Here is a 20496-nt window from a genome sequence, read left to right on the forward strand (position 1 = left end):
TCGCACATTTTTTCTTTTTTATTCTAATTCAGTAAAAAATGTTTTTGAAACCTTCATTCAAAATTCAAAAGTTATTATCATATGACAGAACTTATGACCAGTTTACGATCTTCTTTACTTTAAGCCCTAAAAACCCAAAAAGTCCATATAACTAAAAGTCTAGGATAGCCAGATTTGATAACTCCCCGGCGTACACTATTATTATACTGCAACACGTGTTGGTACTTGCTTTTATGACTGAACCACGAACAAAGTTAGTCTAGTTTCGCCTGATGAATATTTTATAGAGCGGTGTCCACCAAAATTGCCAGTCTCACACAGCGCTCCGTCCAAATTAACGTCTATTGTCTAAGGCCAGTCATTTAATTCAACTGACCTCAAAGGATCCATTCAATTTATCATCAAAGTTTGCGCCGAATATATCTGTATAGACCGTATAAATACGAAGGCATCTTTTTGTCGATCCCTTGAAAAGTTGTGGAATGTCTTGATGAAAGTCGTCACCACGATGAGCTTCGGCGGAGCGGGCCGCGCGACCGTACTCAAATGAAAATTCTTTTGCGTCATTATTGCTTTGTAGCCAGCCCCGAGCTGCCCCCAGTTGTAAAAAAGACATTAACAGCCGAATATATTCGACGTTTCGCCAAGAAAGCCTTACTTATTTTAACAGCCGACTTAAATGTGCGAATCAAATGTGTCAGTTTACGAAAGTAATTGGATTTCCGCCATCGAACGTTTGATGGTACGATTTTATGTACAGACCGTTATAAAACAACGTTTGATATCAGGAATGATATAACTCAGTATTTATCGTAGAAAACGTAAATAAATAGCAAATAATGCTACAGTTATGTTCAGAATGTCTAAAATAAACAAATTATAAACGTAAACAAAAGCTACATGAAACAGCTTTAAAAAAAAGAATAACGACTAGGATCATAATAATTTAGATTTAGATAACGTTATTAGTTACAAGGCAGAAGACAAATTTCATCTCTTTTGTATTCACTAAGGAGAAAACTAAATAAATAGACTGAATAGCCACCAATGTCGACCTTTCATTCCGGCCATAATTCAGTTTCGCACAATAATACCTTCTGAGTCACGTAATGGCGCAAAGTTCCCATGTAAACGCCCTCGTCGGGGCAGTTTTATTTTAATTCTATAAAATTCCGCAGCCTCCCCGATAACTCGTGCAAATTGTCCGCTGTCCCATTGTACTTAGCTCAAATTAAAGGAAGCCCATTCTCTCAATGCTCTGAACGCCTTACGACGGCCGCTTCGAAGCGATCGGGACTTAGACCATAATATGGTCCTCAATGGATTCTCGATAAAAGAAAAATGTGCTAAGAAATTGCACGTTAGTTTTATTAATTTGTGAAAAAAGATAACCTATAGGTTATTAGTAAAGTTATCGATTGAAAAACGCTCCAAGTAAATATTTGTATTTCAAAGAAAACTGTACTTGAAAATGAAATGAAAATGAAAATATTTATTGCCAGAATCAATGAAAAATTTGAAGAAAACGTGTTTTGTCATATTTTGCAGCCGTCGTCAGTCAGATTTTCATAACATTTTCTCTCACTCGTCGTGTGTGTCTACGTAAACTTACTAACAAGAAAAATCTCTCTCTGCACCAAGACTCATATAAGCAAATTGTATTGTTTTTTCAGCGACCTAACCTAGGCATTTCTAAAGTAGGTCATATGGCCGGGCATGCCAGAACAAAAGCTTGTATGAAATATTAATTTAAAGTTTTCATAATTAGCAGTCGCGCTAGGCTTTTATAAGGTGACTTTTTTACCGAGGTGCACGATTAATTAAAACAGTTGATAAAATTAATTATTTTCAGGATGATGGATGGTGATTACTTACTTTTGTCGTCCTCTTAATATTTCTTTGGTATTTAAATACTTTCCCCGACAAGGCTTTATTTAATGAAGAAGTTGGATCAATTGACTACATTATGAATGAATTCAGCTATAGCTTAAACGTTTTATTAAACGTGGTAAAGTCGACGATAAAATGAACTACGTATGTTTCAGTTTTTGCTGTTTTTTCTTGCCTTCGTAGTGAACATAACTTCGTCACCAGTGGAAGTAATACAGTGTTTGTATTGACTTCGTTGAAGACGCGCGTCTGAGCGGAAACTCGATGAGCGATACAATAGGTCTCTAATTTATTGGAGACATTCATCTGCTAGAATAGTGTTAAGTAAGGTACTACATGTTAATGTTATTTAGAATAGAAGGAGCATGTATTATAACATATTACTGATTCTTATTTAATTTAATTAAAAATAATGTTACAGCTTTTGAGCTTTTCGTCAAAATTTAAATAGGTATCAAAACTTCAGGTAGTTTTGAACGGTAATATAAATAGGAATGGAATACGATAGCCGAAAGTAATGTTTGATTTGCATTCCACGGATTGTTTTCCGATGCTCTCCTGTCATCCGAATGAAAAACTCGTATCAAACTGACGTATTTTCCTGGTAAAAGCATAGGTGCAATTTCCCGACTCGGACGTGATATCCGATAACGAATCGATCGTATTGTGATGTATCCTGTGTTTTCGGAATCGAGTAACCCGATTTAGGAAGGTATGTGATGGATTTTAAAGCTCAGTTCATTGCACCGATAGTAAAAATGGTAGGAAGTAAATATGCCACAATTATTCCTTATCTAGCAGACTGAAAATGTCTGGTAACTATAATATATTATCTTGTAACTGCGTGTCACAGCCATTCTTGCTGTAGGAGACAGTTGGCGGCTAGACTTGTCCCTGTACTTTGTGCTCTGTGTGCTGACTACTTGAAAAGCAATTAGAGAATCGCGCTAGTCATTTTAAATTAACTCTATATTGGGTCAGTGGAATTACAATAAAGTCACGATAACAGCTATTAAAATTTACCACAATGGTAGATGTTTTGCTAAATAAAAAATAAAAATTCATTTTATAAACAGCGTTTCACTCATTCGAATTGCAAATCGAATCAACCAAAAACAATTTCGTAATGCTTCGCTGCTCCATTCAGACAATGAAATACCCATCTCTCCATAACAAAAACGGCTCATTACTATTCCATCGTTAACATCAAAGGTCCTATCCTGCCTTCGTATCGTACGTGACAAGTGTTTTTCTCACATTCGCACTCGGTCACCTGTGAAGCAATATTAGGGGACAATTTGTTGTGTGGACGCGCGTCGGGGCGGAAAACTCGATGGGCGGCGTGGCAATACGTCTCCGTTTATTGGAGACGGGCTAGGACGAGCCGAGCGTGTCTGCACCGCGGTATTGGCTTTGTGGAAAGCAAATGTGGTGAAATATGGTTGAAACAGTCAACCTTTTTTAGATAGAGCTTGATATTGACTACAATAGTTGTTGAAATTAACACTGTGCCCAATTACTTAGNTTAGCTTACATACGTACGCTTTTGATGCATACATAACTTTATTGATTTGAGTCAACCACCGTAAAGTAAGTAGGGGGGCTTAGTTATAAGTACGAGATAATGGGCGTCGATATAATATCTACCTACGTTCTCCACTTCATTGACGCTGTATTGACTTTGTGGAAATGGAAATATGGTTTGATATTTTCATTTCATAAGGATTTCACTTTAAAGCAGATATTGAAAGTGTTTTCAGTTCGATTAGGCTGAAACTTCCCACACCTTAACATTATAATTTCATAAACCTGATCAAGTATTGAGGCTTTATACAGTTGTTTTTATTGGTAACTTTACTGCTACTCTTACAATTGCTTCTAATGTTGCTTTGTAAGTAATTCGATTTGGGTTAATATCTTAACCGACTTGCCCGCGCCGACCAGTCGCCACTCAACTTCCATGCCATACTACCCTCAATGAAGATTTGTGATCTGGAGCATTGCTAGAACTTGTTAGCTACAAACAGCCGTAAAAGAAAATCCCCCAGTTCGATTCCCGTCGACGAACGCCCCGGTCACGTTCGAGACCAGTTTGTAAACAGTTCCGCTTCCAACCGTAATCGTATTTCCCGCTTGTTTATTTCGGTTTGACACGAGCCCCAGAAAGTTTACAGACTCCTTACTTACGTCCTATTTGCAGGGCCCGAGTAAACGTTTAACTTTGCAATCCAGGATTTAGCATTTTGTTGACTTGATTGCGCGGTGAGAGGTCCCTAATGGGTCCAGGGTTCAGTCCTCAATTAGGTGAAAATACTTTTTAATGCGTAAAAAGCATAAGTACCTACTTGTAGCTACTAAAGCAATGGGAATTCGGGTATGACCATATTTTTTTTGTGTTCACAAAATTTTATTTTTATAATTCTTTCCCCATTTTCAATGGCCACCTTTGGGAGTCATGAAAACGCCACAAAAAGAATTAGCTAAGACTAGTAACTACTCTTATTACTTTGTACATATTCAAATCAGGAGCCCCAGTTTTCTGACCCTTAAACCGTAATCGACCAACTTTCAAGCACCAAGGAATAGATTTCCATTTTAAAAGCGTCCGTTTTATTATAAGCGGTAAATCATAAAAATGTGAGGTCCGTAAACAAAGTGGTGGCCTATAAATTACAAGCGGCCGCGACGCGGCTCGACCCAGCGCCTGTAAATCTCCCGGTGTCGCACCCTCATTTCGGTAACAATATCTTTAGCTTTTTAAAACGCTCGGCTGAAAGGGGAAAATTGGAAATCACTGTAGGTTTCATAAAAATATGAGAAATACTTGTCTGATTTAATGTGCGAGAGAATACAAATTGCCTCATCATCATTTCAGCCACAAGACTTCAACTGCTGAACATAGACCTCCACCAATGATTTCCATATCGCCCGATTGGTAACGGCCTACATTCAGCGGCTTCCTGCTACCTTTATGAGGTTGTTGGTGCACCTTGTGGGTAGACGTCCCACGCTGCGTTTTCCGGTGCGAACTCCAGAACCTTGTTGCCCCATCGGCCATCAGTTCTGCGTACTATGTGCCCTACCCAATCTGTCCATTGCCACTTCAGCTTGCTAATCCGTCGGGCTATGTCAGTGACTTAAGTTCGTTTACAGTATGGTCTAGACATTGCTTAAATTAGTTCCTAGTAATAGAAAGGGGGAAAATATCTGCGAATAGCAGTCTGTACCTACTCCAGTTACCGTGTCATACTTATCAAAGCATGATCATACACATTTCGATGAGCGATCATATTAAAGTAACTGAAATCCCATAGCTGCAATATTTTATTTAATACTAGCTTTCCGCCCGCGGCTTCGCCCGCGTGGAATTTTGTCTGTCACAGAAAAACTTTATCGCGCGCGTCCCTGTTTCAAAAACCGGGATAAAAACTATCCTATGTTCTTTCCCGGGACTCAAACTATCTCTATGCCAAATTTCATCAAAATCGGTTGCGAGGTTTAAGCGGGAAAGCGTAACAGACAGACAGACAGACAGACAGACAGACAGACAGAGTTACTTTCGCATTTATAATATTAGTTGGGATTTGATATCACAATTGCAATGTTTACCTACTTACTCGTCATGGCTTATTTTACCGAATTCTTCTTTATCATCTGGTTTCCAATTATCAACCAACTTCATGGAATAAATCACATGATCTGCTTAACAAGCAATCAAGAATGCAATCTCACTACAGCCTATAAGCCTATACAACGCCTTTGCAAACAGCTGTATGGTAAGCTCCCCTTACGCCCGGCTTATTGCTCTGAAATCAATATGCCGTTGATATGCAGATGTGTGCGATTGTTACGCCGGCTAATAAACTGGTAACTGCCTTAGACTCGGAAACAACAGCTATTAGCAAATCGAATCTGTTTCTAACGGTTCGAAATCACTGTTCGATTTTCAGTAAAATCTTATATTCACTAGGGGACAAACATCACGCGATATATCGCTAGAGAGATGAGATATCACGGTGACATGTCTGGCACGGTCAATTCATAAAAAAGATCACGTAACAAATGTACATTACTTTTTCAAATTCTTTATTAGTACCCAAGTATTCTTGTAGAGTATACAGTGTGAGTCACGTTAAAGTGTACATATGAAAATAGATGAAACTAGACCTATTTTTATCGACAAAAAAAGAGGTTAAATTTTTTTTGAGATTTTTTTTTAATTTTTTATATAATTTTTTTTTCTTCCAATTACTTATTGTAAAGAAAACGTAATAACTTTTAAACTAAGCGGTATATCCTGATCAAATAAAAACAGTAATAATGCTAAATAACAGGCGATACTAAAAAAATACATAAAATACACAAAAAAAGCCAACAAATAATAAAAAATGATACTTTTTGAAAAAAAACTGCTTTTAAATTCGTGTTTTTTTGGTTATTTGATAAATTTCTCCAAAAAATGCCCCTATAACCAGTGGTTTTTATTACTTTGTATTATTTTCTATCGTATTACCTTCGTAAAACCAAAAATCGCATGTCTCTATCCCTATCACAACGTTTGCAATGATCGTTTGAATTAAGCCTCTCCGGGTGCGCCATTCAACGCTTCGTTAACAAGGAAACTGAAAATGGCTCTAGATTTGTAATTTTGATAAAGACAAGTTAGATTTCAAATAAAAACAAAAGATTTCGAAGTAAAATAAGCATTTTAGTTAAAATTAAAATTGTCTCTACCTATAGCGGAGAATAATGTTGTAGCAGGCCTTTGTTCAAACGATCATAGCAAATGTTGTGATAGGGATAGAGACATGCAATTTTTGGTTTTACAAAGATAATACGATAGAGAATAATACAAAGTAATAAAAACCACCTGTTATAGGGGCATTTTTTGGAGACATTTATCAAATAACCAAAAAAACACGAATTTTAAAGCAGATTTTTTTCAAAAAGTATCATTTTTTATTATTTGTTGGCCTTTTTTGTGTATTTTATGTACTTTTTTAGTATCGCCTGTTATTTAGCATTATTACTGCTTTTATTTTATCAGGATATACAGTTTAGTTTAAAAGTTATTACGTTTTCTTTACAATAAGTAATTTGAAGAAAAAAATTCTATAAAATTTTTTAAAAAAATCTCAAAAATTTTTTGACCTCTTTTTTGTCGATAAAAATAGGTCTAGTTTAATCTATTTTCATATGTACACTTTAACGTGACTCACACTGTATTTGATTAAATTCTAGGCAAAATCAAAATATAACTACTGAAAACAATGGATTATGAAGTGAAAAACAAATCCTGTTTAGTGTTCAGAACACAACTCCAAGGCAACTGCATAGCGGTTAAATTTTATAATGCAGCTGGAAATTTTAAACGTTGTACTTAGCTTCAGGGCAGAATATAATGCATAAATAATGACTTAACCACGACTACAACATGTCTCTCTAGAACACTGCTACTTAAATAATGCAGCTAAGGCTGGGCTGCATTTGGAGCAAAATCTATTCAGACTAAAAAAAGGGAATAATGTGATATCAAAGCTATAACGGTCTGAGATCACTGACTATGGTTTAGCCAACCTTTTTACACTAAGCCAAGAATTGTAGTGAATGAAATTACTTACTCATTGGTTTACAACCAAAACGTGACTTATGTACGAAACTGAAATTTTCCCGTTTAAACTACAAAGACATCAGCTAAAGGCGTATAAGCAGATTAAGCAGCGCGCCTCACCATAATTCTTACCATTTAGATTTAACTCTAAAACTGGGACAACTAAACATACTTACATAACTCCTAGGAATAAACTTGGTAGTAATGGTAATACCAACTTACCAATAATATTTTGGGCCCACAGCACCAGCAAGGTTTCCAATGAAGAGCAAAACGGTGCAGGTCACAGTAGGGCAGGCAGCCCATCTCCAGTGCGCAGCATCTGGTGACGCACCTTTAGAGGTGTCCTGGCGCACTGCCCATCATCACACCATTGCACACCATTTGGACACGCGGTGAGTTTAAAGAACTGGACCAAGGATTACCTACGTTGAGGACACAAACTCAAGTTGCTATCAAATATAGTACAGATCGTGATTAAGAGGGATTTATCACCTTTCCTTTTAGATTAATTTGTATCTACAAGCACTAGTCACATAAGTAATAAATGGTACTAGTCCCAAAGATTGCTAAACGTCTGGATTAAACTTCCGTTCCGTTAGTAATATTAAATCATCGATTAGTAATTAAAAAAAAAGCAGGTAAATGACACAAATGAAAGGCGACGATTAGTAAATAAAATAAATTTGTACTTCCATGTTCTCCAGGTATACAATTCGAGAACAAGTCCTAGACGATGGACTGGTTTCTGAACTAACCATCCTACAGACCTATCGACAAGACACTGGTGCTTTGACCTGCCGTACGTCTAATACTTATGGACAAGACGAAATGCTCATACACCTGGTAGTACAAGAGGTGAGTAGAAAATATTAAATAACCTGATAATCTATAGACTATTCGATCAAGATATAACTACACAAGAATGAAGATTTGGTGAAGCCAATAATAACATTGATAAATTTTACCAGGTTCCTGAAATGCCAAAGAATATAAGGATAATAGACCAGCAATCGAGGTCTATCCAAATATCATGGACTCAACCGTACGCTGGGAACAGCCCCATCATCAACTACATCGTACAATATAAAGAAGCTCCAGGTATTTATATGGGACCTCTATACTATCGAAAAGTTTCTCAATTTTGTTAATAATACATTACTTACTTTTCACCAAATGGACGAAGCATGAAGTGTTTTAAATCCCATAACTATATTGCAGAGTCATGGCCAACAACCCCACAAAAAGTGATAGTTCCGGGTAGCGTGACGTCTGCTAGCGTTCAAAATCTTCAACCTGCGACTTCCTACCACTTACGAATCATTGCCGAAAACAGACTGGGACAGAGCGAACCAAGCCAACTCATTCAAGTGACCACCACTGAAGAAGGTAACACCTTTATTCAATCACGACGTTGAATTTGCTTCTTGAGAGACTTACGCAAGAGATGCCAATACTTTAAGTGGTAGACCTAGCTTACCCAGTAGATGCTCTTCACTCGTAGCTTGAAGACAATTCACTTTCTAAGCTATACAAAGTGATAATCTTAATTATTTTAAGATCAAACAGTTTAGAAGAACCATTATTATTTTTTAGTCCCAAGTGGCCCTCCACTGGACGTCAGAGTGGAAGCGAAGAGTTCAACCGAATTGATCGTCAGCTGGGAACCACCACAACGAGATCTTTGGAACGGAAACATTCTGGGATATTACGTTGGATTTCAAGAGGTAAGTTAGGTTGGAACTATGCCGTAACACTGTAAGTTTTCAATCTCTTTCTTCTTGGCTGCGGAGAGACATACATTGACAAATAGGATTGGTCGTAAAACAGTGAGTTTGTGACCATTAGCAGGCCTGTTCATCTCCGCGAGTTTACATCGGAAACAAAACACGCACGATGGCCCACCTACAGGATACTATTCGACAAGGCCTCACATACGAGCGAACATTGACTCACGCACGCGTATTCTTGTGTATGATGGAAGAAAATAAAGAAAATGGTGTACTAAATACTGTGCAGTATTCAACTGCCTAAATAATAATAAAAACACAGAATGTACTTTTTTAAGTTGCCTCAAGACACTGAGAGGTAAATAAGTAGTTAATATTATTCATGATAATTCATGCTAAATCATGTATTTTCTCCGCCATTTTCCGCAGTTTGGCACCTCACATCACATAATTTTACCGAAGTCAGCCCTATAGCTTCGGTGCAGTGCCGATCACTGACGTTTGTCAACAAAATGGTGCTTGACTCTTGAGACAGGCTAAATTACACCATATTGTTAATAACATTGAGCATACATTTTTTTAAATACCTTCGCGAAGTAAAACTTCTGTACGTAGTACTTATTATTATTCTGTGCCATTAGTAAAAGTATCCGTGCATCCATTCAATAAATTAACCATTATAATGCCTACTCTAAATCTGCTTGGTCCAAGGCTAACTGCAGGAGAATACCTTTGTGCCCTATTCAAGTACCCATTTTAATTAATTTCAGCTGAACAGCAACAGTACAATCCTAAGCGCGAGCGGCCCGGGCGGCGCCTCATACACCGTGCGAACAGTAGAAGGGGCAGGCACGGCTAGAGCCAGGACTACACTATCGGGATTGCAGAAGCACGCTGCCTACGCTATTGTAGTCCAGGCCTATAATAGCAGAGGCGCTGGACCTGCGTCCCCTCCCACCACTGCCACTACTATGGAAGATGGTGAGTGCTATGAATTGCGATAACAATGAACGGTGTTACCAAAGGTGTTTTTTCTTGCAAATTGCGGAAGACAAGACACAGGATGATAGAGTTAAAAACCATTTTAAAATACTTTTCAGTGCCGAGCCTACCACCAGGGTCTCTCCAATGTACAGCAGTGAGCTCTCAATCTGTGCGTGTATCCTGGGAACCGCCGCCAATGCGCGGGCGCAACGGCGTGCTACAAGGATATAGAGTCACGTATGCTCCTGTCACTGACTGGTATGGTTAGTATACCTTTATGTCTTTTGGTACGCACTATTTATTCTTTTCGTGTTTCTTATTGCTGAGATTGGTATCGTGATCGATTTTGTTAAAATAATTTGATGAGACGACAATAGCCTAGTTACTTAGTTTTGATGTCGGTCTATTTATTCGAAGGTCACTCTTGGTTCGACCGATACCATACCATCGACCGCTAAACTATTTCGGGGATCAAATTAAAGTAGGTACGAGTACCTACAGTAGAATGTACACAATCCTCGTAACTAAACTAAACTCACAACACAATCGCACAACAGCTTGATGAACATCATAATTTACCTACCAAGTAATCCAAGTAAGACTTTCTTCCAATCTCCAGGAAACGAAGACGCAGTGACCAAGCAAATATCGGGTCTGCATACTACGCTGTCAGGGCTGCGTCGCTACACAAACTACTCTGTGACAGTCTGCGCCTTTACTGCAGCGGGGGACGGAGTCAGGGCTGCTCCGGTCTACTGCCATACGGAAGAAGATGGTGAGTCCTGGTAGATATGATGATAATTGCGCAAAATTTGGAAAAGTTTACATTGGTTACCGTCACTGTAAGTTACCGTTGGAGCAGAAAAGTTCTCGAGTGGCAACAACGGGCCGAAAGACGTAGCGTGGGCAGGCCTTCTACTAGGTGGAACGATGATCTGGTGAAGGTCGCGGGAAGAACCTAGATGCGGGCATCGCAGGGCCGGTCTTTATGGAAAACCTTGGGGGAGACCTTTGTCCAGCATTGGACGTCATTTGGCTGAAACGTACGAACCTTAATTATAGTAACAGAAGCTGTTACAAAGAAGACAGCATACAAAGTACTTGAGTGCGATAACTTGAGACCTATTTGGAATCCACTCTTTTCTACTGTGTAGGCAGAAACGATTGATTATTACATCAATGTTCTGTTTTACACGCTAGCATTTAGCAACTTATTGCCTTCAACATAAGTTTCAAAACTATTTTTACCTACAGTTCCCTCGGCGCCAGCAGACATAAAAGCAGTGGTGTCGTCCCGCAACAAGATCCTGGTTTCGTGGCTGCCTCCCGCCGCCCCTAACGGAGTGCTGGTTGGATACACGCTGTATATGAGCGTCATTGAGGATGGCAGAGAAGTGAGTGCATCGACTTATTACTTCAGTATAAAATACTCTTTTAGATGTCTATCAGGAATAGGACATAGTCTTTCCGTGCATGTCGTAAATGGCAATTATGGGGCAAATGTCCAAACATCAGGCCTCCTCAACTTATTTGGCCAGAATGAGGAGTGTAGGTCAAATCCTTGAGATTTACTCCTGCTGTAAAACTAAATGACCTGATGATGATAATGTCAACCAGAATCGTAAAGCGCTTTTAAAATTATGTGATTCTACTATAATTATGTAGTTAGTAACAAAATAAATGTTAAATGGAAAATAGGTAAACCTTTTGTGATTTCATATTTTTTAGATTACCTAATAGGATTATTGTTATTTACAATATTTCTTTCCTTTTTATAGTTTTTGTAGAAACCTTCCAAATATAGTCACTATCTACCCCTAAAATATGAATACACTTAAACCACTGCATGCTCCTTCCCGCACACCAAAGATCTGAATAAGGTGTCACCGTTGTTCCAAGGAGGGCACCCACAAACGCATGCTGTCGCCCAGCACGCTGTCCCACGAGACGTCGCGGTCGCCTCCGAGGGCGACGCACCAGTTCTGGGTCTCAGCGTCCACGAGGCTTGGCGAGGGAGAGACTACCAGGGTCGTCACTGTGCTACCCTCGGATTCTGGTGAGAAGTTCCATCAAATTCATCATAGCATAGATAGACCTTCAGATATTGTCGCCCATCAAGCTCTCCCACGAGACTTCGAGGAGAGGCTCGGCGAGGGAGAGACTACCAGAGTCGTCACTGTGCTACCCTCGGATTCCGGTAAGATCTTCCATCAAGTTGATTATAACGTAGATCTTCGGATATTATCGCCTAGTACGCTCTCCCACGAAACGTCGCGGTCGCCTCCGAGGGCGACGCACCAGTTCTGGGTCTCAGCGTCCACCAGGCTCGGCGAGGGAGAGACTACCAGGGTCGTCACTGTGCTACCCTCGGATTCTGGTAAGAAGTACCATCAAATTGATCATAGCATAGACCTTCAGATATTGTCCCCCATCAAGCTTTCCCACGAGACTTCGCGGTCGCCTCCGAGGGCGACGCACCAGTTCTGGGTCTCAGCGTCCACGAGGCTTGGCGAGGGAGAAACTACCAGGGTCGTCACTGTGCTACCCTCGGATTCTGGTAAGAAGTTCCATCAAATTCACCATAGCATAGACCTTCAGATATTGTCGCCCATCAAGCCCATCAAATTCATCATAGCATAAACTTTCGGATATTGTCGCCCAACGCTCTCCCACGAGACATTGCTGTCACCCCCTGAGGGCGGCACTTTTAGCTCTTTTACCCACGAGTCCAGTCAATGATTCTAGTCTTTATATCCTTTTTCTTTAGTTAGTACGAGTAAGTATACTTTTTCTCACACGTTTAACAATTCATTCTAGTGCCCGCACGAATAACATCATTCAGCCGCAGCATCGTCACCCCTTGGAAGGAGAACATCTCTCTGTCCTGTAACAAAGTTGGTGTACCCACGCCTTCTACCATTTGGAGTATGAATGGCGCTACTTTGGAATCCACACTGAGGAAGAATGTTAGCAACGATGGGACTCTTGTTATTAGGTAAGCAACGAATAAACTTCCAGACACCGCTCTTTGAACTGTTATCTTTATTTGATAGTACGGGCTACGTAATCTATATCTATCTATCTATATAAATAAAAATGAATTGATGTTCGTTAGTCTGATTAAAACTCGAGAACGGCTGGGCCGATTGAGCTGATTTTGGTTTTAAAATGTTTGTCGTAGTCCAGGGTAGGTCTAAACGGTGAGCAAATAAGGAAAAAATGCGATGGCTTATTTATTGCCTTTAAGGCGGAACAGAGTTCGCCGGGTCAGCTAGTAATAATATAATAACGTCCACAACTGGACAAAGGCCTCCCCCAATGATTTTTAACTGCGCTGCCCACATTTGGCTAAAACGAACAAACATAAATAACTGAAGTCCTTATTCCCACTGCATATAAAAATCATAATTAACTCTTTTCTTCAACAGTATGACCCAATACGCCGATAGTGGCAACTACACCTGTTCAGTTGAGAACATCCACGGACGTGACGAGGTCACCTACAGCGTGGAAGTGAAGGTTCCACCTCAACCACCGGTCTTAGCCGTGGTAGACTCATACGCAGACTCTTTGCACCTACAGTGGAGTGATCAGGGCGATGGGGGCAGTCCTATTCTTGGTAAGTCAAGATATTTATTCTAACTTATACCACAGTATTTTGAACCTTATTGAGGACCAAATAAGGTCACCTATAGCGTGGAGGTGAAGGTTCCTCAGCAGCCACCGGATTTGGCGGTAGTAGACTTGTGTGCAAACTCCCTGCACCTGCAGTGGAGCGATGGGGGGAGTTCTATTCTTGGTAGGTATCTTATCGTTTTGCCACATCATTTTGTACCTTGTTGCTTACCAGATAAGGTCACATAATAGCATAGAGGTGAAGCTTCCTCCTCAACTACAAGTCCTGGTGGTAGTAGACTCGTATGCAGATTCTCTGCACTTGCAGTAGAGCTATCAGTATTAGCTAAGTCAAGAGTATTCAAGCCTTTGTTGCATACAATACAGGAAAATACGTCAATAGCAGCAACTAAACCTATTCAGTAGAGAACATCCACGTACGAGATGAGATTGACAAACATTATATTCTTTCAGGATACGTAATAAATTACAAACGCGAGCACGGTGACTGGGAAGAATTGCAAGTGGAAGCGGGCACTTCGGAGCACGTGTTGCCGAACCTTTGGTGCGGGACTCGCTACCAACTGTACATTACCGCCTTCAATAGGATCGGGACTGGACTGCCGTGTGATATCGTTCATGCATACACTAAAGGCACAGGTGAGTGGATTGAAGTCTAATCCTTTGGGGTTATGGACCACTAGCTACAGTTTTAAAGTTTTGTGTAGACCACCTGTTGGAGTATTGTTTGATTATTGTGTTATTTCGTTCGTTCGTTCGTTTCAGCCGAANGAAATATTGTTGCAAATATTTAATTTCGTGGGTTCAATTCCCGCCTTAGGCAGTTCGATTTTTTCAAGTTATTTATAATTTTCAAAGACACAGGATGATAGAGTTAAAAACCATTTTAAAATACTTTTCAGTACCGAGCCTACCACCAGGGTCTCTCCAGTGTACAGCAGTGAGCTCTCAATCTGTGCGTGTATCCTGGGAACCACCGCCAATGCGCGGGCGCAACGGCGTACTTCAAGGATACAGGGTCACGTATGCTCCTGTCACCGACTGGTATGGTAAGTACTTTGACCTTTTTCACCAAGTTCTACCTTGGTATCTTCTTCTTTTCCTGTTTCTTATTGCTGAGATAAAATATATTGGAACTAATGAGACGACAATGACCCAAAAGTTTTCATGTCGTACTAATGAGTCGAGAGTTGCTTAGTTCGAGCCCCTTCGAAAAGTCCAAATTAAAGTACAGAATCCAATTCTTGTGATTAAATTAACAATCTCACAACAGCTTGATCAACTTCTTGAAGTCTAAATTCATGTAAGCATTTCTTCGAATCTCTAGGAAACGAAGACGCAGTGACCAAGCAAATATCGGGTCTGCACACCACGCTGTCAGGGCTGCGTCGCTACACAAACTACTCTGTGACAGTCTGCGCCTTTACCGCAGCGGGGGACGGAGTCAGGGCTGCCCCGGTCTACTGCCATACGGAAGAAGATGGTGAGTCCTGGTAGATATCATGACAATGGCGCAAAAATTGGAAAAGTTTACATTAGTTACCGTCACTGTAAGTTACCGTTGGGGCAGAAAATTTCTCGAGTGGCAACCACGGGCCGGAAGACGTAGCATGGATGGACGTCCTACTAGATTACTAGATGGACCGATGACGCGGGAAGAACCTGGATGCGGGCATCGCAGGACCGGTCGTTATGGAAAGCCTTTTGTCCAGCAGAGGACGTTATTTGGCTGAAACGAACGAACCTTAATATAGTAACAGAAGCTGTTACAAATATGGGAGCATTCTTGAGTGCGATAACTTGAGACCTACTTACAATCGACTCCCTCTTTTCTACTGTGTAGTTTGAAGCGATTGCAATTGTGACGTCAACGTGCTGTTACACACGCTAACATCTTATTGCCATCAACATAAGACTCAAAACGTTTCTTATTTTCTAGTTCCCTCGGCGCCAGCAGACATAAAAGCAGTGGTGTCCTCCCGAAACAAGATCCTGGTTTCGTGGCTGCCTCCCGCCGCCCCTAACGGAGTGCTGGTTGGATACACGCTGTATATGAGCGTCATTGAAGACGGCAGAGAAGTGAGTGCATCCACTTATTACTTTAGTATAAAATACTCTTTTAGATATCTATCAGGAATAGGACATAATCTTTCCTTACATGTCGTAAATGGTGATTATGGGATAAATATACAAACATCAGGCCTCCTCAATTTAAGTATTTGGCTAGAATGGGGAGTGTAGGTCAAATCCTTGAGAGCTTGTGAAACTAAATGACCTGATGATGATCATGTCAACCAGAATCGTAAAGCGCTTTCAAAATGATGTGATTCTACTATATTAAGTATGTAGTAACAAAATAAATGTTAAATGGAAAATAAACCTTTTGTGATTTCATATATTTTAGATTAATAGGATTATTTTTACTTACAATATTTCTTTCCTTTTTATAGTTTTTGTAGAAACCTTCCAAATATAGTCACTATCTACCCCTAAAATATGAATACATTTTAAACCACTGCATGCTCCTTCCCGCACACCAAAGATCTGAATAAGGTGTCACCGTTGTTCCAAGGAGGGCACCCACAAACGCATGCTGTCGCCCAGCACGCTGTCCCACGAGACGTCGCGGTCGCCCCCGAGGGCGACGCACCAGTTCTGGGTCTCAGCGTCCACGAGGCTTGGCGAGGGAGAGACTACCAGGGTCGTCACTGTGCTACCCTCGGATTCTGGTAAGAACTTCCATCAAGTAGATCATAGCATAGACCTTCAGATATTGTCGCCCATCAAGTTCTCCCACGAGACGTCGCGGTCGCCTCCGAGGGCGACGCACCAGTTCTGGGTCTCAGTGTCCACGAGGCTTGGCGAGGGAGAGACTACCAGGGTCGTCACTGTGCTACCCTCGGATTCTGGTGAGAAGTTCCATCAAATTCATCATAGCATAGATAGACCTTCAGACTGATATTGTCGCCCATCAAGTTCTCCCACGAGACTTCGCGTCGCCTCCGAGGGCGACGCACCAGTTCTGGGTCTCAGCGTCTACGAGGCTTGGCGAGGGAGAGACTACCAGGGTCGTTACTGTGCTACCCTCGGATTCTGGTAAGAAGCTCCATCAAATTCATCACAGCATAGATAGACCTTCAGACTAATATTGTCGCCCATCAAGTTCTCCTACGAGACGTCGCGGTCTCCTCCGTAGGCGACGCATCAGTTCTGGGTCTCAGCGTCCACGAGGCTTGGCGAGGGACAGACTACCAGAGTCGTCACTGTGCTACCCTCGGATTCTGGTAAGAAGTACCATCAAATTGATCATAGCGTAAATCTTCGGATATTGTCGCCCAGTACGCTCTCCCACGAGGCGTCGCGGTCGCCTCCGAGGGCGACGCACCAGTTCTGGGTCTCAACGTCCACGAGGCTTGGCGAGGGAGAGACTACCAGGGTCGTCACTGTGCTACCCTCGGATTCTGGTAAGATTTTCCAAGAAGTTGGTCATAGCTTCGGTTCTTTGTTAGGTATTCGACTAAGTAAAATATATCTTTACAACTCTTCCCGAATAGTCCAGTATTAAATGATGGTCTTTACAAAACTTTTCCTTTAGAAACGTTTACTTTGTCTCACACGTTTGACAATTATTCATTCTAGTTCCCGCGCGAATAACATCGTTCAGCCGCAGTATCGTCACCCCTTGGAAGGAGAACATCTCCCTATCCTGTAACAAAGTTGGCGTACCCACGCCTTCTACCATTTGGAGTATGAATGGCGCTACTTTGGAATCCACACTGAGGAAGAACGTTAGCAACGATGGAACCCTGGTTATTAGGTATGTTACGAATTCCCGAAAATTTCAATGGTATCAAAAATCCAAATACCAATTCTGTAACCTGCTCTTATATCTCACCTTGTTCCTATCCCTTTATTTAAGCTGTGGTAATAAGTTCTATTGCAAATACGAACCACATATTATGACTGATACATCTCTCACATGAAACAACATGAATAACCGTAAAACTATTTTACCTCAACAGCATGACCCAATACGCCGATAGCGGCAACTACACCTGTTCAGTTGAAAACATCCACGGAAGAGACGAAGTCACTTACAGCGTGGAAGTGAAGGTTCCACCTCAACCACCGGTCTTAGCAGTGGTAGACTCGTATGCAGACTCCTTGCACCTACAGTGGAGTGATCAGGGCGATGGGGGCAGTCCTATTCTTGGTAAGTCAAGATATTTATTCTAACTTTTACCCCAGTATTTTGAACCTTATTGAGGACCAAATAAGGTCACCTATAGCGTGGAGGTGAAGGTTCCTCAGCAGCCACCGGTTTTGGCAGTAGTAGACTCGTATGCAGACTCCCTGCACTCCTTGCACACTATTAAGATACTGTTTCTTCAACCTTATTGAGGGTGAGATGGGGTCACCTACAGCGTGGAAGTGAAGGTTCCTCCGCAGCCGTCAGTTCTGGCCGCGGTAGACTCGTACGCAGATTCTCTGCACTTGCTGTGGAGCTACCAGTCCTATTATTGCTAAGTCAAGAATAGTCAAGCCTTTGTCGAATACAATACTGGAAAATACGTCGATAGCAGCAACTAAACCTGTTCAGTAGAGAACATCCACTTACGAGATGAGATTGATAAACGTTATATTCTTTCAGGATACGTAATAAATTACAAACGCGAGCACGGCGACTGGGAGGAGTTGCAAGTGGAAGCGGGCACTTCGGAGCACGTGTTGCCGAACCTTTGGTGCGGGACTCGCTACCAACTGTACATTACCGCCTTCAATAGGATCGGCACTGGACTGCCGTGTGACATCGTTCATGCTTACACTAAAGGCACAGGTAAATGAACATACCTTAGAGCTCCCCACACTTTTGCTCAATCATACCTGATGTAGAACAGAGGTGCCCAAAATTTTTGTGTTTCTTTTCAGTTCCAGTAAAACCCAAACATTCCCAAATGATAACACTAAACACAACGACGGTAACCGTGTGGTTGGACTCGTGGGGAGACGGTGGTTGCGGCATTCTTTACTTCGTCATCGAGTACAGGGAGATCAGTCAATCGCAGGTAATTTTCAAATATCATATTCAGCTATCTAACCTGTAACATGTCGGTAAGAAATCATCGACCCTTTTGCTAAACTGCCAGCAGAATACCAGTGCTCGTGACGCGCTCTCTTCCGTCACGGCTTATACTGAGCAGTTGCCATTTTGGTGCATATACAGTCGACAGCACATCAAGCTATACATTTTCGTTGCAAAGTCGCCCGTATCGCAACTACGTAAGATACCACAGTGTTTACGTTGACGTGCTGTTGACCGTACCTTACTGTTTGGTTTTATTATATCTAATTGTTATTTTATTTTGTACTTGCAACGAATAAATACTTTAATTTTCTTTCTTTCTAAAACTGAGTCATTCATCATTTTAGTGGCGTCTAGTATCGAACAGCGTGCAGGCCACAGAACGAGTNAGAATAAGGTCAACCGCGACCAGCAGTACTTAGCGCCGCCGCACCACTACAAGCACGCCAGTAACGGTCGGTGCATTGTGAACTCTATTAACACTCCATAAGGTCGATAATGTGTCGCCGTTAGTAGCACAGCTGCAGAACAAAGTCAACCGCGACCAGCAGTACTTAGCGCCGCCGCACCATTACAAGCACAAGCACGCCAGTAACGGTCGGTGCATTGTGAACTCTATTAACATTACATAAGGTCGATAATGTGTCGCCATCAGTAGCGCAACTACAGAACAAGGTCAACCGCGACCAGCAGTACTTAGCGGCGCGCGCACAGCACCCGCCGCCACCGCTACACTACAAGCACGCCAGTAACGGTCGGTGCATTGTGAACTCTATTAACATTACATAAGGTCGATAATGTGTCGCCATCAGTAGCGCAACTACAGAACAAGGTCAACCGCGACCAGCAGTACTTAGCGGCGCGCGCACAGCACCCGCCGCCACCGCTACACTACAAGCACGCCAGTAACGGTCGGTGCATTGTGAACTCTATTAACATTACATAAGATCGATAATGTGTCGCCGTCAGTAGCACAGCTGCAGAACAAAGTCAACCGCGACCAGCAGTACCTAGCGGCGCGCGCACAGCACCCGCCGCCGCCGCACCACTATAAGCACTCGAGCAACGGTAAGTCACGTGCTGGGATGTGCATTCTGTTTTGAACTTTTTTTAGATAATGTTTAAGTTGAAAACGATACAACAACCGTGACCAGCAGTACTTAACCTCGCGCGCGAAGCATCCGCCGCCGCCGCACCATTACAAGCACGCCAGTAATGGTAAGTCACGTTATGAGCTATGCACAGTGGCGTAACTATACCAACCGAGGCTCGTGGCAAATTCTGTGCACTGTGTGCCCTTGGCATTATTTTCAGAGGGGGCCCGGAACTATCGCGAGGGTGTGGGTGCGATTAGGGTCTTGAACCGGGGCCCGCTCAGGTTAAGGGCCCGTGGCATTTTGCCGGCTCTGCTCTGCCATTGGCTGTGCATTCTGTTTTGAATTTTATTTATATCTAAATAAAATCAAATAACACTCGTGTTAAAGTTGAAAAAGACAGCAATATTTACTTCAGCACTGTTTAAAGGGTTAAAGAGTATGACCGAACAAAAAACAAAACACGAT

General features: G+C 41.6%; 1 protein-coding gene across 1 annotated transcript in view; it reads left to right on the forward strand.

The window, feature by feature from the left end:
- Dscam4 (Down syndrome cell adhesion molecule 4) overlaps positions 1-20496 on the forward strand; it is a 244667-nt gene that overhangs the window by 210974 nt on the left and 13197 nt on the right. The window contains 19 exon segments of the mRNA XM_028302377.1: positions 7746-7896; positions 8209-8359; positions 8473-8602; positions 8723-8890; positions 9098-9228; positions 10002-10212; positions 10332-10478; positions 10835-10990; positions 11470-11609; positions 12115-12271; positions 13033-13210; positions 13644-13834; positions 14305-14490; positions 18781-18917; positions 19282-19320; positions 19426-19531; positions 19590-19682; positions 19747-19839; positions 19904-20002. Coding sequence (XP_028158178.1) covers positions 7746-7896; positions 8209-8359; positions 8473-8602; positions 8723-8890; positions 9098-9228; positions 10002-10212; positions 10332-10478; positions 10835-10990; positions 11470-11609; positions 12115-12271; positions 13033-13210; positions 13644-13834; positions 14305-14490; positions 18781-18917; positions 19282-19320; positions 19426-19531; positions 19590-19682; positions 19747-19839; positions 19904-20002 — 2664 coding nt within the window.

This window comes from Ostrinia furnacalis, unplaced genomic scaffold (genome assembly GCF_004193835.3).
Source record: "Ostrinia furnacalis isolate ACB-3 unplaced genomic scaffold, ASM419383v2 OfSCF1110, whole genome shotgun sequence".
In the NCBI taxonomy this organism is placed as follows: domain Eukaryota; kingdom Metazoa; phylum Arthropoda; class Insecta; order Lepidoptera; family Crambidae; genus Ostrinia; species Ostrinia furnacalis.